We start from the raw sequence: 27,364 nt of genomic DNA, 5'->3' as shown, positions 1-27,364 counted from the left end.
CTAAATCAAACTCCTCCTGAGATCTGGAAGCATTTCTGAGCTTCCCTGTAATGACTAAGCCTTTCACCTTCATTTGTATTGTTTTGAAGCAGAAAATTAGCTTGGGAGAAGCACAGAGGAAGTGATCCTTCATTATGAAGACTCAGGATGTTTGTGGAAAGGAGTATGAAAAAGAAAGAGGTATTAACCCATAGAGAAAAGCAGAAGCATCTATAGCAGAACAACAGTACCTTGAAGACGGCACAATCCAGATCCCACGTGAATGTAAAACTGAGCACTTTTCCAATTCAAGTTGGAAAAGATGTGCAGCTTTTTCTTTAATGCAGAACAATCATTTCAAAATAAGCCTCTATAACTGTCAATCATGCACTATAAATAAAAGCAGTAGCCTTTCTCCTAGGTCATTGATAAGTATTTCTACAGAATACCATAAAAACTGCATTGACAGAGATGATTTTTTCCAACTAATGCAGTGAGTTTCAAATTAAACTCTTTAAATCACTAGTTTGTGGTCTGTGCTGATTATGAGCCGTTGGAGACTGTTGACTATTGTCTGGATTTTCTATTTAAAGATGGCATGCGTTAAGTATGGGGCAAACATATTTACATATCTGACACTGCAGGTAAAAGCTAACCCTGGAAATCGTGTTGGTAAGAAAGTATGATCAAGAAACGCCACCTGCTGTCTCCTTTTCTGCTATTCCGAAAAGCTGCTTGAGTGCAAGGATATGCACAAAACACGTTTCAAACGAGGAAGAATATCTACATGCAAGAAACAAACACAAATCCCTTTCCACACAACAGTACACAAAAGAGCCTTTAGATCCTCATTGCAGCTACACACGACATAAAGCTTTAAGCAGAATTTCACAGAATCACATAATGGTTGAAATGCAACTGTCTAGATTTTTATTTTCCTTTATTTTTTTTTCCAAATTGTTAACCAAAAACCTTATATTAATTGAATTCCAGTGTTGGCTTCTCTTTAATTCCAAGGTTCATCCTTGATTAAAACTCCATATAAGCAAAGTATAATTATTCCACTGGCTGCGGTATTATACTGCACATACTAATCTCTGAGGCTGTCTCCAAGAAGTACTCTCTAGTAACTTAGTCCTTGACTTTCCAACCACACTGACCTAGCAAAACCTTTGAAGTGTTTGCTTAACATTAGACAAGTTTGTTTTCCTGAGCTTTGGCGCTGGAAAACTAGAAGTCAACTACACATAAATACACAAAATTTAAGCATGTGGCTGAAGACTCTTCTGCATAAAAGCCAGAGTGGTCAACACCTTGACATACCAAAAGCTATATTTATGAACACATACTTACAAATCCAAGCTTTCTGGATCAATAAGCCACTGTACTACTTGTGTGAAACAAACTAGACTTTGTTTGAAATCAACTGCCTAAATACTAGAAGTTGCTCTTTTCTCTCTCTTTGCCTCGCTCTCCCCCCATGGGAGGATATTATCAGTCTTCCACAAAGCTTCCATAGCAACCTTCAATAATCTAATTTTTAACCATGTCTTAGTTTTTATCCATATTCCTTTGAACTTACCCTTTAAACCTTTTGGGCTACCTGTTTTCTTTTTCTGCTGAAGTGTTGCTGGTTATTTAAACATCAAGTCTTTTCAGACTGCTCACTGCAGAGCCCCGTAACTTGAACGGCAGAGCGGAATGCCAGCCCAGAGTCAGATACCTGCACATTTTGCTGGTCCCCTTTAGCTTTGGAAGGGGCAGTAGTGCAGGTGGCAAATGCAGGGTTTTTTAAATGGTCTGTTTTGCTACCTGTGTTCCTTATTTGCATGTCTTTCAAGTGATTGTACCTGTTACATGCCTGGGATGGATTCAGCATTCCCCTTCTCCCTCAAGAGAAAAAAATGTATAGTTTCTTTAAAAAAAAAACACAAAACAACTTAATAGTTAGCTTGAATAAATCAATCTCAAGAAAACCAGTAATCAAGAGAGCAAAGAATAGGAAATGTCAGCTATAATAACAACAAATTATAACAAGTTATTAGTTCAACTGCAGGTAGGATTGTAGTGGCAAGGTTTTGGTAGTAGGGGGCCATATGGGTGGCTTTAGGATACAGCCTCAGATAGGTATCTAACCAATGCAGACTAAAAACAACAAAACCAAAACCAACAACAAATATGCACACGTCAGTCCTAGGACAAACCAGCCTCTTGAAATTAAAATGTATTTGAAAGTGCCAAATAAGGTAATTAAATGGTATTGACTTTATAATATTTGCAATGTAACAGGTTAAATAGGCCAAACTATCTTCTATTGCATATGAAAATGTAGTTTTATATTAGTTTTTCCTGATGGTAGCAACCACCTGAATATTTTAAAAAAGTAACTCCATCCTTTCATCTTTCTGAAATTAATCTTTGCCAGACTACATGCAGCCTTTACAAATCTTGTATCAAACCTATTTATGAAGAAAAGATTGGGAGCTACTTCCATATTGTACTGGAAGCATGGAAATGATTTCCAGCTGATCCCAAGCAGGACTGTTAAAAACCTGTAAACTCCTGAAAAACTGAAACTATGAGTCACACAATATTACAGAATAATTATTCCAAAACATTAACTTTCATTCAGGAATCTCCTTCAAGTGAGAAAACAACCAGCCAGTTACCATACTATCTCCCATGAACCATTCAAAAAAAGGCACCAAAGACATTTTCTTTCCTTTATGATTCTCTTGAGACGCACAGAATTTAAAAAAATGGTCAATGTAATTTAATACTCCTTCGTCTAGGCTCTGGGCCGCATCTATTTATTTTTGGCAGAACACTGTATCTGATGAATACTGCATTTTTTTTTCTTAAATCGTGAACAGCAGCAAAAGTCAGATCAGATACAAATACTATTTTTTTACCTCTATCAGGATATTTAGTATAAGGAAAATCCCGATCTAAGTCCTTGAGGAAAAGCTTCAAACCATTCTGATCACTCAGTTTCAGAACAATACACAAATACCTACTGCCATGGCTTATTGTTCATTTGAATTTTGATGCTAAAAATCTACATGAGCTATATTTAAAATTCAGTTTCACGCAAGCAATTTAAACAATTGCCCATAGTGGAGGAGGGGAGAAGCCATTTTATTCAAACACGCTTCTGGATGACCCTAACAGTAGTTCAGTTTACCACCAAATATTGAACTATTCCAACATCAGATTTGACTGAAGTGGTTTAGCAGCCTGATAACCCAAATGTTTTTGATTTAAAAGTTTTGCAGGGGTCTTCTTTGAACTCGGAATCTGGAAGAGCATATCTTCCAACGTGTTTGTGGTTATCCGTCCTGAAGCTTGTAGTTTGTTACGTATCTCTCTTAATTTGGCAGAAAGGTCAGGGCTTTCTTCCATCCTTTCCGTGGCTGCAGCCAGCTGAGGAGGGTAAAAATGACACACTGTTACAGTTCAGCAAGTGAATGTTTCAATCAATCACTATATTGAAGACAAACTATCACTCGAAAGAAAAAGTATATAGCATAAGATAAACCACTAGTTAAATGACTTGTAAGAAGAGGATTTTAAGCAGCACACATTATTCATCACCAAGCAACAGTGGAAATGCACTGGACACCTATTAGAGAAAGTTCATTAGATTAAAAACTTCCTCAAAGTAGTACGGTCCTATTTTCAGTCCTAGTACAGACTAATGCGATTATTTAAACCAAGGCAACATAATTGCTTCCTGGAATCTGTTTGCCGAATCAGCACAATTATAGCTATTATTAGGTATCACACTAAATGTACAGTACAAATCAATAGAATTCGTACTAAAAAACACTGGAAAATTCATAGGCTATACCATATGCAGGGTATGAGATCGAGTGAATCTGTGAAAAATTGCTATTGACCAATAACCTACTGTGGAAGGAATGGGGCAGTACAAATATTTGGTCTTCTTAGGAACTGTCACAAATTTGCCAAACAAAAATAAAAACACAACATTGAAACATGCAACTTTTATTGCAACGAATTTACAAAACAAACTCTGATTTAAAACTTTCTTTTAAACACAGCAACTAATATCCATGGACTGTGTTTTGAAAGGCATGTTCCCCTTCTGCCTAGTATTTATTTTATGTTTCAGTTATTTTGTTAACAGCCAGCACTGAAAGTGTAAGTATTTAATTGCTAACACAGTCTTAAAATACCTTGTTCCATACCTATGTTTAAAATGAATATAACTTTCACGAAAAGAAGTAGCAGTGCCGCCAAGCTGACAGGGATACATGTGCGTATGAATGAAGCCTTCTCAGTGATCAATACTGTAAAAGCTATTATTTCCCATATCACACTTCTCTGTGTACATTTTTTTTTTTTTTGAAATATCACCATTATCACCAAGCTAACAATACCACTGTCATCAGAACTTTATTCTCACTTTTACATCAAATGAAACTAGCATATAGGGCAAGGGATTAAATTATTAAATGCCACTAGGGAACTCTTCGGCTTCCTTCAGATGAAATTTGAGCTTGTAAAAGCTAGATCCACAACAAAAAAGGGAAGACAGCTAAGTGCTTTGTCCAACAACACAATAAGCCAGCCAGATGCTTTGGCACCTGAATGCACTAGAACTCAAACAGCTCTGGTAGGATGAACTCAGGCCCTTGACGTTTCGTAACTGAACCACACCACCAAGATTTAGCAAAGCATCACGGACCTCCTCTCAGTCTTGCCTCATCACCCCCAGGCCTGCACCCCTGACCAGCACACACCACTGATGTCAGATTTTCTGACTGATTCAGTTCCTTATTGTATACTTACCACTTGCTCAGAAAACTCAATTTTTTTCACAAAGGGAGGAGTATCCATTTCCACTGCTGCTTCCAACGTTTTTAATACTTCTTCTAGTGAACCAGATCTGAGCTGGACAAGAACCTTAAAAATAAAATAAATCCACACCACTCACACAAAACTTATCATCAGAAAGAAAGCTTTGAAAAAGTATTTGAGGAAGACATTATGAAGCAAAGCAGGACCAAAATAAATTTCTAGATACTGTGCTGATAAAATGCATTAATCATGCAGAAGCCAGATGGAATTACCAATTTCCACGATTTTTTTTTTCTTTTCTTTTCTTTTTTTTTTTTTTTCAGCTGTTGGGAAAGGAAGGGTGAACCAAGAGGCAGAGCTCCTCTGATGGATCTGCATTATCTGTTCTGGAATAAAGTGTTTATTTATATAGCTTAGAGAGGTCATTTACGGGGCACAAGCAATAGACTCTCAGGTTATAGACCATGCAACTAAAGAAAAGCATTACTGTTCATACGGCTGAAGGAGGCCTGAAGTGGGCAGAGCAGAGCTAAGGAAGGCATTTACTTGGAGCTGTGTTTTTTTTTTTAAATCTCCTGTAGCATGAAAACAAAAAGCACAGTGTCATAACTAGAAATCGTTCCCAGCTCTATACACACAGATGCAGGACTGCCCTACTTACCATTCTAATCAATGGTAAGAAGTGATTTTTAAAAAAATGAGGGGAAGTTGTTAACAATTAAGAACAAATCACCTAACAAAAATTGTCTGTTGACTCAAAAACTAAGTCAGCAACATTGCTGATATAAGCTTATGCTACTAAGAAGCTACCCTTCTGCTCCTCTGCCACCCATGAGAGTTGTTGTCCAGTATAGCATATTTCTCTGTAAAACTTTAATACAAAGCAAGCATACTTACTTTAAGATTATTGTATATTTTGTTGTCTGTTTTCCTTATCTGAGAACAATAAAATTGGGCTTGTGCTATGTCATTCTAGGAAGGAATTAGAAATAATGAAAAAATACAGTTAAACATGTGAGATGCACTTCCATGTGAATCAAAGTTCAAGGAAAAAAAAAAAAAGCTCTTACAACTTTTCAATGAATCACAAACCAGCATCTAAAATACCTTCACCAAGACCTACAGGCCCCATAGAGCATGCAGCCTGTGAAATACCCCCTGCTGGAGTTTGCAGGACACCTAGCTCTACAGAACATCAGACTATTTTCAGGTCTTAGGTCTCAGATAAGCAAGAAAGTAATGCATATAACCAACACTGAGCACAAGTACATCTATAAGATAAAAGAACTATATTCATGCTTGAAGTCTGGCATAAATCAGAATACTTAAATGAAGTGCAGCATATGGTAATGTCAGTATTTATCCTGTCCAGAGTTTTTAGCCTTTTGGACATACATATTTACAGTACTGTATCTGTGATACCAATTGATTTGTATAGACAGTAAGTGTTACACTGACATTTACTAAACCAACTGCAGTTACTTGAGATAAAGATGCACCTTATTCAAAGCAAGATGTATTGCTAAAAGATCATGCAGCTTTAGGAATAGTTACATGTAATATGGAGCACTATTCTGTTTGCTGAACTAGAATTTTAATTGATTTTTATAAAAAACCAACAGTATTATGGACATTTCATGTCATTTCAGAGGCAGAGATTTTGTTTTTTTAACCCCAGTGTTAATGAGAAGCCCAGCCATATCACCATGCACATAAATTAATTTCATTGATGCTATTGTTCAGCCTGTGCTGTTCACAGACACCAAGCAAAAAGACAGAATGCATAACAAAACCTTAATGATGACACATCATGCATCCAAACTGGTGAACAACACCAAATTTCTAGTTCTTATAGATCCTCTGGAGAGACTGAAAGCAATCTGACCTCTTTAGATATGAAACAGAATGTTTAGAATTTCTTCCAGCTGTATGCAAATTAATGGCATGGAAAATCTGATTTCCAAATTGAAGAGAGATGGATTTGAAGGGTGGACCATTCAGTGGATAAGGAATTGGCCTGAAGACTGCTGCTCCCTGAGAGTTGTGGTCAATGGCTCTATGTCCAGGTGGAGGCCAATGATGAGTGGCGTCCCTCAGGGGTCTGTCTTGGGACCAGTACTGTTTAATATCTTTATCAACGACACAAACAGTGGGATCGAGTGCGCCGTCTGCAAGTTTGCAGATAACACATAGCTGAGTGGTGCAGTTGATACAACAGAAGGAAGGGATGCCATCCAAAGGGTTCTGGACAAGCTACATAACTGGGCCCATGTGAACCTAATGAGGTTCAACAAGTCTAAGCGCAAGGTGCTGTACCTGGGCTGGGGCAATCCCAGACATGAGGACAGACTGGGAGAAGAACTCATTGGGAGCAGCCCTGCAGAGAAGGTTCTGGTGGATGAAAAGCTCGACATGAGCCAGCAGTGTGAGCTTGCAGCCCATAAGGCCAACTGCATCCTGGGCTGCATCAACAGAGGAGTGACCAGCAGGTGGAGGGAGGGGATTGTGCCCCTCTGCTCTGCCCTTGTGAGGACCCACCCGGAGTGCTGCACTCAGGTATGGGGTCCCCAGCACAAGAAGGATGGTGATCTGTTAGAGCAGGTCCAGAGGAGGACCACAAAGTTGATCAGAGGTTGGAGCACCTCTGAAGAAAACCTGAGAGCACTGTGGATATTCAGCCTGGAGAACAGAAAGTTCCAGAGACATCATTGCAGCTTTTCAGTACTTAAAGGGGGCTTATAAAAAAGATGGAGAGCGACATTTTGCTCAGGCAGATAATGATAGGACAAGGGAGAAAATTTTTAAACCAAAAGAGGGAAGATTTAGATTAGATGTTAGGGGGAAATTTTTCACTCAGAGGGTGGTGAGACACTGGAACAGGTTGCCCAGAGAACCAGTGGATGCCCCATCCCTGGGGGTGTTCGAGACCAGGTTGGACAAGGTCCTGGACGACCTGGTCTAGTGGGAGGGTTCCCTGCCCATGGCAGAGGGGTTGAAACTAGATAGTCTTTAAGGTCCATTCCAACCCAAGGTGTTCTATGATTCCATTCTATGAAACAGTAGACTTTAGGATTTCCCAAATGTTATTTTCCTGCTGAACTCCTTCAGCACCTCTTCATGGTAGTGCTTATATGAAAAACATCACCCTTAAAGAACGTGCTGTGGAGAAATATAGTCATAGAATCATTAAGGTTGGAAAAGACCTTCAAGAACGTCTGGTTCAACCATCACCCTACTACCCCTGTCACCCACTAGACCATATCCCTAAGCACCATGTCCAACCTTTCCTTAAACACCCCTAGGGATGGTGATGACACCACTTCCCTGGGCAACCTGTCCCAATGCCTGACTGCTCTTTCTGAGAAGAAATGTCTCCTCATTTCCAACCTAAACCTCCCCTGGCGCAACTTGAGGCCATTCCCTCTAGTCCTATCACTAGTTATCTGTGAGAAGAGGCCGAACCCCAGCTCCCTACACCTTCCTTTCAGGTAGTTGTAGAGACCAATAAGGTCTCTCCCCTGAGCCTCCTCTTCTCCAGACTAAACAACCCCAGTGCCCTCAGACGTTCCTCGTAGGACTTGTGTTCCAGGTCCTTCACCAGCTTCGTAGCCCTTCTCTGGACATGCTCCAGGGCCTCGATGTCCTTCCTGTAGTGAGGGGCCCAAAGCTGAACACAGTACTCAAGGTGCTCTGTACTCACCAGAGCTGAGTACAGGGGGACAATCACTTCCCTAGTCCTGCTGGCTACACTGTTTCTGATACAAGCCAGGATGCTGTTGGCCTTCTTGGCCACCTGGGCACACTGCTGGCTCATGTTCAGGCAAGCATCGATTAGCACTCCCAGATTCTTTTCCTCTGCACAGCTTTCCAGACACTCTGCCCCAAGCCTGTAGCACTGCATGGGGTTGTTGTGACCAAAGTGCAGGACCCAGCACTTAGCCATGTTGAACCTCATCCCACTGGCCTCTGCCCCTCGACCCAACCTGTCCCGGTCCCTCTGCAGGGCCTTCCTATTCTCTGGCAGATCAACACTTCCCCCCAACTTGGTGTTGTCTGCAAACGTACTGAGGGTGCACTCAATTCCCTCATCCAAGTCATCAATAAAGATATTAAAGAGAATGGGCCTCAACACCGACCCCTGGGGAACACCACTTATGACCAGTCGCCAGCTGAATTTCACTCTGTTCACCACCACTCTTTGGGCCTGGCCGTCCAGCCAGTTTTTAACCCAGTAAAGAGTGTACCTGTCCAAGCCATGGGCTGCCAGCTTCTCCAGAAGAATACTGTGGGATATCGTGTCAAAGACTTTGCTGAAGTCTACGCAGACTACATTAACAGCCTTTCCCTTATCCACCAGGTGGGTCACCCAGTCATAGAAGGAGATGAGGTTGGTCAGGCAGGAATTGCCTCTCATGAACCCATGCTGACTGGGCCTGATACCCTGGTTGTCCTGCATACGCTGCATGATTGCATTCAGGATGACCTGTTCCATCACCTTTCCTGGCACCAAGGTCAGGCTGACAGGCCTGTAGTTCCCCAGGTCCTCCTTACAACCCTTCTTACTGATGGCCATCACATTAGAAAATCTCCTGTCATCTGGGACCTCTCCGGATGGCCATGACTGCTGATAGACGGCCAATACATATCATGGTCCTAGAGTTTGCCTCCATAGATAAACATTTTAACATGAACATTTAACATTTAAACTTTTTAAGATATATATTTTATTAGATGTTCTTCCTTTACATCTGAACTTTCATCTTGTGGACTGGATATGTCTAACTTCTGTTTCCAAATACTGAAGTTCTTATCTGCTGTGCCAAGGAATCATCTACCCTTAAATCCCTTGTTTTCTGGCAGTGTGCCAGTCAGACCATAGACAAATGAAACCCTAATGTTGGTGAATCTGGGAACATAACTGTTCTATGATCAAACGAATGCATGAGAGTGCAAATCATGCTGACATGTCGTCACAGAAGTGCAGCTCCCTAGCATGCTTAGTATTCAATTTTTATTGATGCCTTAGGTAGGAAACTGACCAGAAAATGCCAGGTCATGAATTGGACACCCTGATCTAGTGGATTGTGTCCATGTCCATGGCAGAGGGACTGGAACTAGACGATCTTTAAGGTCCCTCCCAACCCAAACTATTCTATTTGAAAAGCTGATTGTACATATACTTTGCATTATTATTTTTATTCTATTTAAAGGAAACCATCACTAAGCATCAGCACGACTGGGCCCATGGTTATACCTAAATCCAGTGGTCCAAGTCTCGTCTGTTCGGTAAGAAAATTCTACGTGGCATTGTCAGTGGCACAAAATACCTGTGCATTAGACTGAAGAAATAGGTTTAGATTTCAGAATTTCTACATCCACTTTGTGTGGGAGCCACCTACAATCCTACTATTTCAGGGGCCTAAAAGTTATAGTACTTAAAGTAATTTCATAGGTCATTTATGCTTCCTCTATGTTGGCTTTCTTGTGCTGACTATCATATAGCAAAAAGCCTGTTGAGATTCAGGGACAAATCAAAACAAAAGGCACTGTACCTGCTTCAGAGCAGACGCCACAGCAAAGTAGAATGCTCGCAGTGGTAATGAGTCACCTTTTAGCTGTGCTTCTTCAAGCAGTTTTGCAGAGATTTTGCAAGACTCCAGGCTGTCCTGTGTAGAAATTTCAAGTCTAAGTTGCACTTGTAAATCTTGAGATCTGAAAGGACTGTAAGCAATTGCAGTCACATTCAGAAGGCATTCAGAAGTTAATGCCAGCAAGGTAATCTATATCTGAACCCAACCAAGCCGATTCTGTGCAGCACTTCTTGAGAAACACAACACCAAAAGATGACATTCAGAGCTAGAGTTCAGAAGACAATAACTCCCATTACTTTAACAGCTATACTTTGCCCTGATTGTTTTGACTTCTGGAAACAGATAACACCTGACAGTCTACTTAAAGCAACATTTTCTTTTTCATTTTCTTATCATTCCCAAATCAGGAAGAAGGCTGATTTTTTGTCTTTATTCTAAAAGCTACATTGTATAGTTAACAAAAATCAATGTTTTCTAAGCATTGAACTATTCAGCACCATTACACTAAAGAGATCTCCACACAAGCAAATTTGAATATTCAGCAATCTTGAGCCTCCCTCTTAAAAATTAAATTGTTCAAGATGTTTCCAAAGTAGATATTCTAATGGGATACCTCACATATTTGCCTGTTTTCCAACATAAAAAACTTTCTGTATTGCTGGCAAGCAATAAATAGCATCAGTGATCCATCTTCACATTGTTAGCAGTTAAGTACTTCAAAGGTCAAGAATTACCAGCATACTTAACTTTATGGGCATAAATAATTGGCATCTTATTGTAGTGAATGACATATGGTAATAACATTAATGCCACTATTTTAATAAGGGTCTAGAGTAAAAGGCAATGAGTTCATCTGTGTGCTATTTTAAAAACCATCAACTGTCAAAAACAATGCTCCTCACACTGGAAATGGTAAATAGAGCCAACTAGACCCCGAACAAAGTAAAACCTGCCAAACGTGAGAGTTAGCAGCAGGAAGGTTTTGTAACAACTGGTACCACTGATTTGGATAAGACTTCATGTTCCTTCCTAGTATTTGCTGTTGATTTCTATTACTACTATACTAAGTGCCATGAATGCAAAATAGCAGCTGTGGTTTAAGGGACAGAGTCATCCTTTGGGTTTTTGTTGTGGTTTAACCCGGCAGGCAGCTAAGTACTACACAGCCATACATCTTGAAGATGTTTCCCTTCAAGATTTTTCCTGAGTTTTCTCATGTTGCATTACTAGCAAAAACATTTTGAGCCCCTTCTAACTTGGAGTCTTAGTATTTACCACTAACAGATGAATCAACCAATTAAGCATTTGAAAGAGCTCAGTCTAATCCTCTTTAGTGTATAAAGGGCTACTACAGCTTATTCCCCTATTGATAGTATTTTATCTTAATGAAAACAAAACACAAATTTATTTTGTCTGTTAAAACAAAGGGGTGTCAATTTACTATCATTTCCACTGCATTTTTATGAATTCGTTAAACAAATAAGGATGTGCCAGATTCTCTGCTGAAAACACAGGTAGAGCCAGTAGTAGAAAACACATCTCAGGAACCTCTTCTTTTCTGTAGTCTATGGATCTAAGCCCTCTGTCAACAGGCCACGGAAAAAAACATGTTAGAATTTTAGAGAGGATGTAAAGCTACTGCAGAGAGAGTAATGGAGACCTCAGAAAAATACAGTTAGGTTCTTTGAAAGCCTTTACCTGAAGGGGCAGAGTGTAGACCAAGGAGTAACCTTGTATCCATAAATATTGGCTAAGTGGCTGCTAACAGCAAACACCAACTTATGAACTTGTTTGTAGCATAGTGTCAGTGTCTTTGTACATTCACAACTTCCTAAAGAAAGCACCCTCTGGGTAGACCTGGTAACATCCCTAAATAAACTGCAACTATCAATCTCCAACTGGTTTTAACTGCAGACAGTTTACACAGATCTTTTTTAGCTCTGTCTACTGCCCCAGTCTATAGACACCAAAGCTATGTGGCTATTTCTATTCACCCTGACCTAAAAGCAGCACCAATTCATTAGAACTGAGAATTTCAGAAGCACCACAGAAATTACTGCACAGTTACAATTTTAGGCTAACTACTTTTTATCACATATTTAGTCTGTTTCATTGTACAGTTAACTAAGAAATCTGAGGAAGTTTAGTCTAGTGGTATATTTTTTTTCTCAGCCAGTGTCTTTCTTTCTAAAAACACGGGGAAATTGAAAAAGAGTTTCCTACTGAGTTTGGGAAGGACTTATGTTAATATTTCAAATTGCAGAATTCATTCTAATCTGGAGAGGAAGACTAAAAGAAGAAAGTTTGAGAATCTCACCTTGCTACAAAAGAGAAACTACTCTAGTGAAACAGTTGTTGAACCTATGCAGCCTAGCTTCTTAATACGTTCATGCGCTTTTTCTCCAAACTAAAAATACAGCTGAGCTCAAGGGGAAGTAAGATGCCTCTCACTGAAGGCATTCATTTATGTTTCTTTTCTGGGCCCAGTTGCACTTTTTCTTCAGGCATGTGGGAACAGACTACCTTTGACAACCCTAACTCTTGCCAAATTTGGGTGCGATTGTAGAAATGGTCCAAGATTTACCTGGAGGAGAGGGGGAGAAATGGATGGGAGATGTTTGACAAACAGAACATGTCATATATGCCCTGTCCCCCAGAGAAGCCAGACTATAAATCCAATATTGTGGCTCAAGCACAGAGTACATCCTGGCACAGAACCCAGAGAGAGAATACTAACAGCTAATCAAAGGTTGTATCCAATTTGTTTCTTAATGTTTATGTTCTTGTAATTTTCGGGTATTTAGTTTGTGACAATAGTTTGTATGGGAAGCCATATACGCACAAAAATTGTGAACAATGAAGCAATTTATGACTTAAGTATGTCTAAAATATTTGTATTAAGTATGAAATCATGACTGGAAACACACAAATTTCAAAATCCCCAAAGAGGAAGACAGAGGAGGCATTTCAAATGCTTCATCATGTAAATTGAAAATACTTACAAGTTTGTAGCATATTGCAAATGCCAGTAGATAGGTTTCTTTGTTGAAAGGTATACCTTGTTTTTTCATTTCTCCCAGAACTTCCAAAGCACCTGCCAAAAATACAGTAGTGTTATTCACTTCAGAAATTTCAGGCAGTTTGTTTAATTACAGGAAGAAATAAAATAAAATCAGTGTGATATCAGCTCAGTAAGTCTACTTCAAAAGAAGAACGCCAACTGAAATCTATTAACTTTTTCAAATTAAAACATTTCAAAAACTTTAATTTGGGGTCAGTTGGATGTAATAATACTTCCCATGTAGGAGGTTTTCCATCTACATTAGCACTTGGTTTTACTGTTCCATTATCTTGACACAAACCTAAAACTAAGTTCTGGATACTTGGCAAAGCAACTCTCATTCTTCTTAACTGCCCAGAATGAAGACAACAGTCTTTTAAACACACAACCAAACCTTCTACCATTTTCAGCAAACTATCTAAAAGCTCTTTACTAAAGCATATTTCATTACAACACAACACAGCATCCAGGCTCTGATCTAGTTACTTTAACAGTGGGTCAGTCTCAGCCTTTAAGACAAGTGTTGGACAGATTTGCCAAACATCAACTGACCAACCGCTACCCATTCAACAAATTCCAAATGAAGTAATTTGTTTGAAAAGCTTACTCCATACTCTTAACAGTCAAGTCAGATGATTCCCTGTCATAACCTCACATAGTGCCAAATTCTGATTTTAAGCATTTGCCTTAAATATTTCAGTAACCACTCTGTATGTGCACACTAGTAAGAGAAAACAAGAGAAGACTCCAGCCTGTTTTCTTACCAAAGTAAAAAGGATACTCTTCCCTGCTCTGACACAAAAACACAGAATTGCCAGCAAAATTTGTTGGAGAACTTCCTGTTCCAAAAGCCACATAAAACTAACTTAGAATAGGGAAACCAAAAAGCTATGGGAAAGTACCAACCAAAGAGAAGTTAAGCCTTCAGAGAAAAAAGCTTAAGGAAAAAAATCCCACAGCATAATCACAATTCTGCAGAATTGCAGACGGTAAAAATACTGTTGCAAGTATGAAACAGGTAAAGTTTTCCATTTTTATTACACACTACCTTGCAGCTACTTTGCATCTATGCTGACTTATATTATATTTGGCCCTCTAAAACCTTGTCAGTATTTTATAACAACCAAATAAATCAATATTTATACACACATAGAGGGAAGAATGCTCCTCAAAATGTGTTTGCATTAGCTAACTCAGTACTTACTTTCATAATGGCTCTTTTTAAACAACATAGTCATCAAAATATGGAATGATGTACTCTCTGAGAAAAAACCACGCAAATTCTGTAGAAAAACAAACAAACATACAAACAAAGCAAGCTTTAAGAAAGTTAGGAGAAGCACTATTATTGTGTGCAGCATTTATCAGGTCCTTCTACTGGAATTAGCTCCATCTTTGTAAGTTTAACATTTAACTTTCTGTGTTCCCTAACTCTTCCTCTGTCAAGTAACCTCTAAAATACCAGTGACTCAGTATGGTCAAAAGCACACTTAAACAGATGTTTCCCAGAGATTCACACTTTTTTTTTCCGCCAATGACAGATTGTGACCTTCAAGTTAATGCAAGCAGAAGTCTCTAATGGCAACTCTAAAAGCCTAGCAGATATGCAGTTTGCAGCTGAATAGCAGTACCTTTGGGATAAAGTACCACCACTATGAAACTGAAAGAATATTCTGCTAATCACAGTATCAAATGACGATCAGATCAACACAAGGGCTTAAGTCATAACACGCAGTAGCAGAATAAAGAGCAAGTATGTTTTTTCATGCCATCACGCTCGTTGCATGTTGGGAGAACATGAATAGAGAAATAAAATGTCAGATGCATTAGGAAAATTTCCGCAGTAGAGTCTGAAGTGGTACTGTACATTGCTTTCTATCAGTTACTCAGTTCCATAAGTGATACAGGACTTGTCTTGATGACACAGACCACAGTCGATCATGCAAACAAACCAAAACCCGTGCATACACACCCCTCAATTAAGAACAGCAGCCAAGTGATCTCTCCCATTTTTGGCTATGTACATCCCATGACTTGATGAATTAAAATCATAGAGCTGACTTTCCACTGGTCCCCAGAGAGTTTTGAAAACACAGCATTGTTGCACAGAATCATTTACATGTCTCAGATGCTGTATATCATTAACGTTTTGTCATAATAACACACAGAATATTACAAATGTTCAACAAGTCATTAAGTTTCTTCAGAAATAAAAATGAGCCGTCAAGGTGCCCAGGTGGCCAAGAAGGCCAACAGCATCCTGGCTTGGAAGGTGATCATCCCCCTGTACTCTGCTCTGGTGAGGCCGCTTCAAGTACTATGTTCAGCTTTGGGCCCCTCACTACAGGAAGGACATCGAGGCCCTGGAGCATGTCCAGAGAAGGGCTACGAAGCTGGTGAAGGACCTGGAACACAAGCCCTGTGAGGAACGTCTGAGGGCACCGGGGTTGTTTAACCTGGAGAAGAGGAGGCTCAGGGGAGAAACCTTATTGCTCTCTACAACTACCTGAAAGGAAGGTGTGGGGAGCTGGGGGTTGGCCTCTTCTCACAGGTAACTAGTGATAGGACTAGAGGGAATGGCCTCAAGTTGCGCCAGGGGAGGTTTAGGCTGGAAATGAGGAGACATTTCTTCTCAGAAAGAGCAGTCAGGCATTAGAACAGGTTGCCCAGGGAGGTGGTGGAGTCACCATCCTTGGGGGTGTTTTAAGGAAAAGTTGGACATGGTGCTTGGGGACATGGTTTAGTGGGTGACATTGGTGATATGGGGATGGTTGGACCAGATGATCTTGGAGGTCTTTTCCAACCTTATAGATTCTATGAAAAGGTTCCTGAGTTGATGCAAATCATACCACCTCTACAGGGTTCAGAAGGAATTTGAAGTAAATAGTAACATGATAAATCTGTTGGTGCAAACAACCCAAGGTATTTCAGAGGACTGCTACATAAATACTCAGAAGTGTTCACTTCCAAGTATGATCTATGCAGTATGGATGCAGGAGACAGAGGATGCAAGAAAACACTCAGTGCTTTTCTGATGAATTATTTTTAACCAAAACTTTTTTTGATTAGCAGTATTAAAATGATGCAATTATACAGAAGTACAATAATTTAAAAAAATCAGTTAAACTAGCATTTGGTTTTCTTTTAATTGTTCTCTCACTTTCAGGTTACTTTTAAAATTAAAAACATATAATCTACATCCTTAGAATAATGTTGCAGACATCCTCGCTACTGCAACAGATACAGTTCAAGCCTCTGAGCTCATGCACAACATAATTACTCATATTGAAGTAATAGGTAAGAAGATATTTTTGAAATATGTAGAAGAAATTACCTGATCTTTGATAAGTTCTACTGCAGGTGTTTCAAGGTCTAGCTCATAACATAGCCTCATAAAGAGGGGCCCAAATTTAAAATCACGTAAGGTTGTGATTCCATTCTGTTCATGGTACCTATTGGAAAGACTCAAAAGAGTTAATCACACAAAGCATAGAATTTGCCAAGGTAAAACAGCTTTAAATAGGCAGCATGATCTACAGCTGTAATGACAGAGGCATGCTTTTCTATCTGCAGCAGTCAATAGCATTTAGATACAAAAGAAGATAAGATTTTAAGGAAAAATATTGTTTTGATTGAGCTAATAAAGTGAACTAGTAATAAGTAATCTCTTCTATTGATAAAAGTGAAAAATAAAGAGAGAAAACAGTGTTACCTGGATTGTTAAAAGTACCTGTAAATAACTTTTCTGGCTAGTTCCACATCAGCTGAAGTCTGACATAAATGCAGTAAAATTTTTAATTCATTTTTGAGAATCTTTCCATTTTTCTTTAATTTTTCTTTAATACTGTTAAAATATGGATCTGAAAAAGAAGCACATAACAGCAGTTCATATACAATTCCATTATCTGTTGCACACTTTGTACCTGAAATATGGAGATTCAGTGCAGCAAAAAACTTTGTTTTTCAACCAATAAATAGGTATAAAATTTTCCCACAGAGAAGCATGCCTAGATGTACCCATGAAGTCAGAGCAGACTTGGAAAACTCAGAAGACATTTACTGTGAAATTAATTCCATTGTGTATGGTATGGAATACATCAGGTAATATAAAAAAATTAAAAGGGGAAGGAAGTCTTTAAAGTGACATTTGCTGTCTTAATCTCTTTTTTAAAAAACAAAGCAAAACAATCCCACCCAACATTCAAACTACCACAGTAACTTCTACTCAACACTGTTAGTACAAAAAAATAAATTACAAACCTTCGTAACTGATGCAAACAAAGTCTCATACATTATATATGTATTTCTTTACATACCATAAACTTAGTGTTACTTCCCCTCTCCAAAAAAAAAAAAAGACATTTCTCTATCCACAATATATCTCCTATAGCAGCGCAAGCACAAAGACCAGCTGGTAATTTTAAGGCTATGATTCATGCATACGCAAGATTAAAATCATGTATATCCCCTGGAAGCCCCCTGCTTTATCCGAGCCACACACCTATTTGGACAGGCAAGTGAACTTTTATGTAGCAGCTCCTTGGTTGCTACTGTTTCCAAACTAGTACCTCCAGGGCATAGAACCATAGTATGGCTTGGGTTGGAAGTGACCTTAAAGATCTAGTTCCAACTCCCTGCCATGGGCAGGGACATCTCCCACCAGACCAGGCTGCTCAAAGTCCCACCCAGCCTGGCCTTGAACACTTCCAGGGAAAGGGCATCCACAGCTTCTCTGGGCAACCTGTTCCAGTGCCTCACCATGCTCTGAGTGCAGAATTTCTTCTTAATCTCTAACCTAAATCTCCCCTCTCTTGGTTTAAAATCATCATTCTTTGCCCTGACATTATCTGACTGAGCAAAAAGTTGCTCTCCATCTTTCTAATAAGCCCTCTCTCAATACTGAAAAGCTGCAATAAGGTCACCCCTGAGACTTCTCTTCTTTAGGCTGAATATCCCCAGCTCTCTCAGCCTTTCTACATAGAATAAAGATGTTTGCCCATCTTTCTCTTTGCCCAAGAAAGCACCCCAGAGAACAATATATTCAGCTATTGGATGCATATCTGTTGTTACATGCAAGTAGGAGTCCTTACTCAAGACTGAGACGCATGGCTGAATCCTGTGAAATCTAAAGAACAAATGTATAGAAGTAAATATACATATGTTTGGGATGGGCTCAAAGATGCACCAAAACTTAAAAACCTGGGATTCAAACTGTATTTGTAAAGAACACACAATAGTTATTGTAGCAACTGTAGTTAATTGCTTAGCTGTTGTAGTTCACAGTATAATTATTATAACTCTATCCATAGCTATAACTATAATAGTATAACTCTGTAACTGTAATAAAGAATAGTTTTTACATATTTTGTATAACAGGATAGTTATTTCTGTGTTTTCCATTTCTAAACCAAAGTTTACTATGATCCTTAATTACTTTTCATCTTTCAAGTGCAAGGCTAAACACTGAGTATAAAAACCATATACACATACACACAAATAGGTTAGCACACTGTTTTCATCAGTTCTCAGAGACTAAGACTTGTACAATTCAAAGGTGAACTGTGAATATGTGGCTTCTACAAACCTGCTTTAGCAAGATATATTGAATTTATTACAATGGGTCAATCAGTCTTAAGTGAAGTATAAATCATGCCCAATATATGTATGTCTTCATCACTGCAAATTGTAATAACCTTACAACTTGTCACTGCCCGATTCAAATTCTGGTATTACCTCATGTAGAAAAACTGTCACTTTGACTTTACCTTCCTTTCTGTTCCAGAAGACTTAAGTATACAAAACTAAGTTTGATGTGTGTCCCTTCCTTGCACTTATATATAACATACATATATATGTATAGATATTATATATACACACACACCCTTTGGAACAACTGTCACAGGTCTTGTATCACCAGAACACTTGCATGTGATTAAAAAAGTGCAAGAAGTCGACTTCTACCTAACCATACTTAAATTTTAAGAGCAGATTTATGGTTTTATTTATTCTCTTTAAAGAATGAAATTTGTATATACTTTAAATGAGCATGACAAAATCCCCATGAGGGAAAATCCACTGATCTTACTCCTTGATCAGTTTGGGAAACCTTAACTTGTTTTTCGTATTCAGAATTTACAGATGTCATCTAGAATTAGATATACAACTGAGAAGTTATATGATGTAAAATGGAAAAAGCTAAGAATTAACTCAATAAATTCACAGAGCAGATTAAAGCAATTACTGGCACAGGTCTTCTCTGGACAGAGAAGTAGCTGTAAGGCTTTGTATTAAGTTTCTCTGCTGAAGATGTATTTCAAGTGTGATTCATAGACTGAAGCCGTACTTTCTATTAGACTGTCTGATAAAGTTGGAAATGTAAGGACACAAACATTTCAGGTCCTATGTAAGCACCTTGTATACTTGAACGCTTCTCCACATTTTCCAAGACAGCATAACTAATGTCATTTCATTCTACAAAGCCTGAGATCTTCAGACAATTTTAGCAACAAACAATTTGGAAGAGAAAAATACAAGCTCTTGCTTTGAATGGGGTCAATTTTATGTCATATTATAATGGCTTTGACTGTCTTCTTGTTTTCTAGTACTCACATTAAAATTGAGAATGGAGATTATCAAAGAAATATAGATACCTTTATTGCCATGAACTTCATTTCTAATTACCAATTTTGTCTGCTGAAATTCTTGTAACTTTAGGTCATCTTCTGTTAGCAGATACCGCTTCCCTACCATAAGAGAAAAAGAGAAAGGTTGAGTTTTACATTATAACAATTGGATTAATAGTATGGAACTTCACATTTTAAAATTAGAGCTGTTAACTACTGTGTGATGCCAGGCTACTGGGAGTAGTACAACGCTTAAAAAAAAAACCTGCAAGAATGGCTCACATGACCAACAACAACAACAAAAACACACACATAAACCCACAACAGTTATGTCATAGCTTTCCAGTGTTAATATATAAAAAGTCAAAAACTTATGTATTTATTGGATGTACAAAAGAAAAATTGGAGATGCAGTTCCACTCTCGTCTAGCCAAGACAGAAGTGGATTCTGCACAGAAGTAAGATCTGCCATGCTTTTCTAAGGATTTTCCTTGTCATCTCTTTGTTCTTGAGAACTCACTAGAGGCACAGTGCCCCTCCTCCTACATGCTGCCCTTGTTATTGTCGAATGCCCTGCTCCAGAAGCTCCAAATGCTGTGAGAAGACAGTACGGGGAAATGCAAAGACTACCATTTGGATTGTAGTAACACTCAGGAGACCTAGTAAAGTTCTGGGGCTGTGCAAGCACCAAAGAAAAAAAGACAGTCATTGAGACCAGAATCTCAAGATTAACTCTGGGTGCTGATCCCAACTGTTCTGTTTTGTAAGCTCCGCTAGCAAAAGTGTCATGCAAATACTGTTGGCCAAATTCCTGCTGCCAGAAACCCAGCTCTCCAGCAGTGGATTTTTACCTGCAACCAATGATTTGGCAACAGAGTTACTGTAGTAGTTTACATTGTCACAATATACTCTTACAAGTTTTCAGCCTGTGAAAGAATGATTCTCATCAGGGAGGGACAAGCCAAGCACTGACTGTTGCTTAAATATAAGTTTTACATTTGTGTAGCAAAATGTCACCAAGCCACAGAAACAAAAATTATTGTATTCTGTGTTAGTGAAGCACGTTACTGATACACTTCATGAAATCTGAAGGAAAAATAATCCATAAAGTGGCACGTTTTCCATTAAACTTAAAAGTAGCAACCCCAGCAGGTAACGCAGCACTAATGACCCTGGGTGACACCAACACTTGCCCCCCACAGGCCTCCTCCGCTGCCTCGACACTGAAATCCGCCCTCCCGACCTGGGGCTCTCTCCGGGGCTGGTGCTGGGAGCAGGCAGATGCCCTTCGCCGCACCCACGTCAGCAGAGAGCTCTGGGCAGCAGAGTTTGCCCTTCTTGAACTTATTTCACTGAATTCTACCCCTTCCTTAAGTTCATACTTCGTGGCATTCCGGCCGGAACTACAATTCCCGGCAGGCATAAGGCTGGCGGCACCCGCCAGGCACGATGGGAGTTGTAGTACTACAGCCGGTCTCCCAGCCGGTGCACAGCCCGGGACCGCCGCCGCCCACCATCCCGCTGCCCGCTCCCCACCGCGCGGCCCCCGCTACCTCCGGACGCACAGCCCCAGCACCCCGGGGCGGGCAGGCGAACCGCCGAGCGCCGCACCGCCTCCCGCATCACCCGCTGGGAGCCGCCGGCGAGCACCGCCGCCATTTTGTGCCCGGGCCTGCCGGGGGCGGGGCGCTCGCAGGCCTGCCCCGCCCTCGGCGACATGGCCGCCCCCGTGCTCGTGCGAGGCGCGCTGCGGAGCGGGAAGGCCCTGGGGGCTGCGGCAGGTCGGTGCTCGGCCGCGGCGGCGGGGGGAGGGCGGTGCGGGGACTGGCAGCGGCGGGGACGGGACGAGGTTGGCCACGGCCGCTTGGTGTGGTGGTCTGTGAGGGCCGGGGCGCCGTGCGGGGGCTCGCGGGTGGTTGTGGCGCGGGGATGGGGAGGTGGAGCGGGGCTTGGGGGCGGCGTGAAGGGTGGGCAAGGTTGTGTCGGTAGGCCTGACCGAGGTGGTGGGTGAACAGCCCGGGACCTGCTTCTCTGGGTGAGAATGTAGAATTAATGTGAGGGTGTATTGGGGCTGATAAGCCCCAGGCAGTCAGAGCTTAGCAAAACCCGTCTAATGAGTAAGGCAACAAAATCAACAGTCAAGACTGTTGCTTTTGACAAGCTGCCTTTCCACGAACAAACAACAAAAACACACAAAAAAAACCACCAAAACCAACCAGCCAATCCTCCCCCCCCCAAAAAAAAAATAATAATAATTCACATTTGAGAACTGAACTCCCCAATATTTACTTGAAACATGGTGTTGATGTGTAGTTTTAAGGTGCCTTTCCAACTTCCCTTAGCAGAAATCCTCTGTACTCCATCCTGGTAACTAAATGCCTGTGTTTCAGAAGTTGTTAGAAATGTTACAGAAATGCCCCCTTTTCCTCTGGTGTTGTGGCTGCTCAGAAGTGAACCAGCATGGAGAGCACAAATGTGACTTCTAGCTTAGCTTACCTGAGGGAAGCACAGCCAGACAGCTGCTTGTCTACAGAAAATAGTGCTTTAGATGTTTGGACTTGAGGAGTGGCATCCTTAGCTGTGAAAGAACATACAGAAATTTGTCAAAAAAAAAGGCAAAAAGAAACAGATCTTTTGTGTACGTCATTTATGAGCATAATGAAAAACATCTTTAAAAGTAATGGGTCTTCTTCTCATTATCTGTTTAATAAAGCTGTATAGATAGTCTTGTAGCCTGTCTGTGGAACTGTATGCTGGGTCATTCTGACAAAAATTTACAAAGATGTTCAGAGCTGGGTATCTATATATACATTTATGTCTAAAAAATGATAAAGTAAAGGATGAAATTATTACACACCCAAGAATTTCAAAGTCTTAACGTAGCAAATAGGTTTTTAGATAAGGATTTTAAGGTAGTCACTAAGACTTCTGTGTAGGATAACAACATTTATTTCTAAAATATTTCATGACTCTTAAGAATAATTTCTGCAGCCTTCTGCTTCTGCAAGTATTTGTTCATCCTTAAGCAAAGTTTATCCAGATGTTCTTCATGCATCTTCAAGGCCTCATCATCTGTCAGGGATGAGCACACATAATCCACGTTAGTCCAACTGAAACATTTTCTGTTTTGCTTCAGAAACTAGAAGAGAGTTTTGGGCAGTTTTCAAAGGTACAAACAGTATCTAGAAAAAAGTTTCACAGGAGCTGTAAGCAAGAGCTGATCAAACGTGGAATGTGTGTAAATGAGCATCCAGCATCATTTCCAGTGAGACAGTTCTGTAGAGGTAGAAAAAAACCTCAGCCAGCAACAACAAGAAAGCCTTTTTTCTGCATAGTCGTTCCTTATGTTTACAATTTTCTACCTACTTTTAACTAAATGCTAATATTTGATGAAAAAAGGCATGTGTACAAAGAAGCTGTTCTTTATTGTTGTTTGTTTGTTTGTTTTTCCCCGCCTTTACAAATTTCTTCTTTTCTTAAATACACAGTTCAGTTTTGGGAATATTGCACGCTGAAAATAACTTTTAAGGGGGAGCTCTTCTGTTTCAAAAATGACAAAGTAATAATGGCTTTTGCAGACGCAAGGAATTCCAACTGCTTTGGTAGTGCTGCTGACAGCTATGCCAAATCAGTAAATGTGGCAGAAAAAAGGTGATATCAGTTAAATAATTGATGTGCTTATTTAGAACTGTTTAGGCAACCTGGCACAGTGATGTATTTTTTTTTTTGCATTAGGTAGACGATCTCTTCTTTCTGCAGCCTATGTGGACTGCACAAAATGGGAAAAGAGACAAAAAGAAGAGCATAATTTGGGTGAGAAAAGTTTATTTCTTCCACTACGACTGATTATTTGCAACTGAAATCATTTTAGGCTAGCTCATCATCTATAAATACTTAAAAATAAGAAAAAGTAAGGAGCAAAATGCTTCTGAAGTTCTGTGTAAATGTGTGCTCAACATGTTAGAAATATCTTGCGTATTCAAAGCTGAAATGCTGAAACAAGTGAGGATTTTCCAATTTAATTAATGTTCAGTTTCTACAAGCTGATTTTTTTCTTTCAAAAAATCCAGAGCTTTTATGAATGACATATTTTTGTCTGAAAGCTAAGAAGACTCTCTCTGATTACAATTAATGTTTTAATTGTAATGCAGTGCAAAAGATGACCTACTCTGTAAGTATTACAGAACATTCCTGTTTAAAAATGTTCTTTTAAATAATATTTTCTTCAGAATTTTGCAAAAGGGAAAATTACATCTCTTGTTGAAATTTTATATTTTTTACTTTAGGAGAAAAATTAAACATTTCATTTCATCTGAGTTGCACGTTAAACTATATATGTATAGTTCTGAGATCCTGCATGGGAGCTTTGTAGCTAAATTCACTGGCTAGATCACATTTCAGATGATATGCCAGCATATTTTTGGTGTATATGTTGCATGGCAAGCACCGTGGAAAACTTTTTTTCTGTGCTACAGGTAAGTATGCATTATTTTGTGCCACAGGTGGAACAGTTTTGGAACAGCTAGATAGATTTGTTAAAGTGTTTTACAGTACGTGGACCAGAATGGCTGGTGGGTGTTCATGAACATGGCTTGGATCATGCAGAGACTGTTGTACATTCTAACCCTTTACTGTCCATAGGACTGCCCATGCAGTGTTTTCTGACCTGGAGCCACAGGCATGAATACCCTGGGATGCATTTGAACTTGTCATTTCCAGATAAAAGATGTTTTTTGTTTTGGCTAACTTCACAGGCAATAGAGATCCCTTGTAGAAGAAAACATTGTACAAGTTCTTGTACAGTCCATGTTTGGCTTTCCCTAGCCCTAGCAAGGCCTTTTGTGACTCTTTGGCAAGCATGGTTTTTGCTGTTGATCTTGGTTCGAAGTTTCTGCCAATGATCTTGATCCAAAGCAGATGCCTGCTCTGTGATCTTCCAAGAACTACTTTGCATTTTCATTCTGTGTTCACGGAAAAAGAAAACAAGTTAACACAGTGTCGGCTGTATTAGCATTTGCAAAGAGGAGGCAACACTAGAGACATCTGCTCTGTAGCTGTCAGTTGCATGGTTGTGCATATAATCTGTCTAGCTTCAACCATCAGTTGATGGTTGTAGCTAGAGAGAATTCCTCGTGTTGAGAAGATGCTATTTTGCTTGTGTATTTCAGGCACTGCTTCAGAACTTCTGTTTTGCAAAACTGCGTTGTGTTACTACACTTGCAGAAAAAAGTATTTTTGAATTAAAGATGAAAGTATTGTTTTAAAGCTAGTTCAGTTTCTCTGCTGCAGTTGTTTGGTGCCATCTCAGACTGAAACTTATTTACTGTGTCCATGTAAGGACACATCCTATTCTCTTCTCCATAGTCCCAATTTAGCCTTCCAAGCATGGTGTGTTAGCAAACTCCAGTACTGAAAAAAGTATGGGAAAGAGCAAGATTGTATTTTGTGTACACAAGCACGTTTGTTCAGAAAGGCATTTTTGGTCCTTGCCTTAATTTGGGATTTACAAACTACTTGCTGATAGGAAGATACCTGTTTAGAAGGAAATTCTACTCTTCTTATTAAAAATTAAATATCAAGGAAAAGGAAGCATGTCTGGACTTAGATTCTGTAATATTTCAGTTGGTTTGTCACTAACAAGGGTAAAATTGCATGATAATAAGTATCTTGATAAAAAAGATAGCAATTACCGAAGTCCAAGGAGCTAGCACAGGAAATGTCTTTGTAAAAAACTCAAGGTATCTGAAGTGCCTCACCCAAAGCACCAGGTGGCAGTGCCGCCTTTGCAAGCTTGAGTAATTTCCATTGAAAGAATTCTTTTGTATAAGGTTCTTTCCAGAAGCTGCTAGGGACGTGGATATACTGAGAAATGTGAAATGTAAGTTTGTACTTGCCTCAGCCTTCATTTATATTTTTCTTTCCTCTTTAAAATCGATCAGGGATGTCTTTATGTAGAAAATGTAAACACGTTAGCTTGTGAGTTAAGGTATTAGCTCTGTCCATCATTCCTAGGGTTGGAAAATTTAGGGTCTCAGTTGTATCAGCTTTATAGCTGCTGCTCCATCACTGGTTTTCAGCCCTGTCCTGGATGGACAACTTCTGAGAACTAAAGGGTAGTTTATATCCTGTGGCCTCACACCGTGGCCAAGCTGGCTACTTGTTGAATTCCATATGCTATGGATTGGTATATACTAGGAATCAAATAGAAACTATATGGATTTCTTAGGCCACCAAATGGGAATTAGGTGTCATAACCAGTGACTTGGAAGATGAGGGACAATATTTTCCCAGTTGTTATCCTGAATCACCCCTGCAGGCAACAAGAAATTGAGTTGCTGTAAGCAAATGGAAAAAAAGGGTGAACAAGAAATCTGAGATACTAATATTTTAGACACAATTGTGAAGTCATGTCCAAAAGCTGTGACTTCGGCTCAGATGTATGGTTTGTTTTCTTAGTTTGTTTAAATCCATGAGGAACTATAAAATGCGAAAATATGCTTGTAGAGGAATTAAAGTTTTGTAAAAGTTTATTATGTAGAAAATTTGGGGCAGTATGTATGAGAAAGTATTTATACTAGTGACTTCTTATATAATGACTAGCAAGTACATAGTGTGAAAGCACCTGCAATATACATCTGTTAGAATATGCACAGAATTTTGCTTTGGCAGTTAAAATATTTGTTTGGGTTCTACATCAATGTTAGCACTCAATTTTTATTAATGATGTTGCTAGGAGACCGGGGCAGTCACGCTCACATTCTAGTACTTCTGTTAGGAAGTTTTTAACTGAGAACAAGCTTTAATCTTGATCATCTAATAAATACTTCAAGTAAGCTTGGTTCAGAAAAGGTAGTTAAATTATTTTAAATCATGAATCTGAGAAAAAAGTCTGCTCTTAGGCAGTCTTCCAAAAAAGCAAGCTAGAACAGAATTAGTCACTCGTAATTATTCATATCTAGAAACTATAGCAGAAATCACAATTTGTCTGGAAACAAAGCTAAATTTCCAATTTACTTGATTTGTTTGCTATTTTTTTTCATTAACTTTCTTTTTATTGTTATTCATGTACTGGAGCTGATAGGTAAGTGATTGATGTTGATTTCCATGCTGAAGCTTTGGTGGAATTACCTTTGTAGACAACACAAAAGGTCAATTGTTAAAATTCTGTATGGGAAGTCTCCTAAAGTTGGCATTTGTATAAATTGCTAACAGTCTTGAGATCTTGCACTCATGGCATTGTATTCATTTGGTTTTTAATCTCCTTAAGTACTCATCTTCCTAAAATG

The 27,364-nt window shown here is 39.4% G+C and overlaps 2 protein-coding genes across 4 annotated transcripts in view; one reads left to right on the top strand and one right to left on the bottom strand.

Annotated features, from left to right (window-relative positions):
- Positions 1 to 880: 880 nt before the first annotated feature.
- On the bottom strand, positions 881 to 21,797 carry PTCD2 (pentatricopeptide repeat domain 2; the record flags this gene model as incomplete). 2 transcript variants are annotated; one of them, XM_083817986.1, is made up of 10 exons in its annotated part: positions 881 to 3,402; positions 4,795 to 4,908; positions 5,701 to 5,775; positions 10,356 to 10,469; positions 13,397 to 13,488; positions 14,660 to 14,738; positions 16,790 to 16,907; positions 17,186 to 17,315; positions 20,106 to 20,198; positions 21,632 to 21,797. In XM_083817986.1, 10 exons carry the CDS (start codon positions 21,795 to 21,797, stop codon positions 3,178 to 3,180), a joined length of 1,206 nt encoding a protein of 401 aa, XP_083674112.1. In that variant the 3' UTR covers positions 881 to 3,177. The 2 variants fall into 2 exon arrangements, with proteins under 2 accessions (XP_083674112.1, XP_083674113.1); XM_083817987.1 differs by lacking the exon at positions 10,356 to 10,469.
- The window catches only part of MRPS27 (mitochondrial ribosomal protein S27), a 45,829-nt gene continuing 40,194 nt past the window's right edge, over positions 21,730 to 27,364 (top strand). The window contains exons 1-2 of one of the 2 annotated variants that reach the window (XM_083817984.1): positions 21,730 to 21,859; positions 23,814 to 23,891. In XM_083817984.1, the coding sequence (XP_083674110.1) occupies positions 21,796 to 21,859; positions 23,814 to 23,891 (142 nt within the window). In that variant the 5' untranslated portion in view covers positions 21,730 to 21,795. The remainder of the gene's footprint in view (positions 21,860 to 23,813; positions 23,892 to 27,364) is intronic. The other variant, XM_083817985.1, reaches the window with a different exon arrangement.

Source organism: Anser anser (genome assembly GCF_964211835.1).
Source record: "Anser anser genome assembly, chromosome: Z".
Lineage (NCBI taxonomy): Eukaryota > Metazoa > Chordata > Aves > Anseriformes > Anatidae > Anser > Anser anser.
Note: the sequence above shows the minus strand (reverse complement) of the source record. Positions and strands in the feature narration are given on the sequence as shown.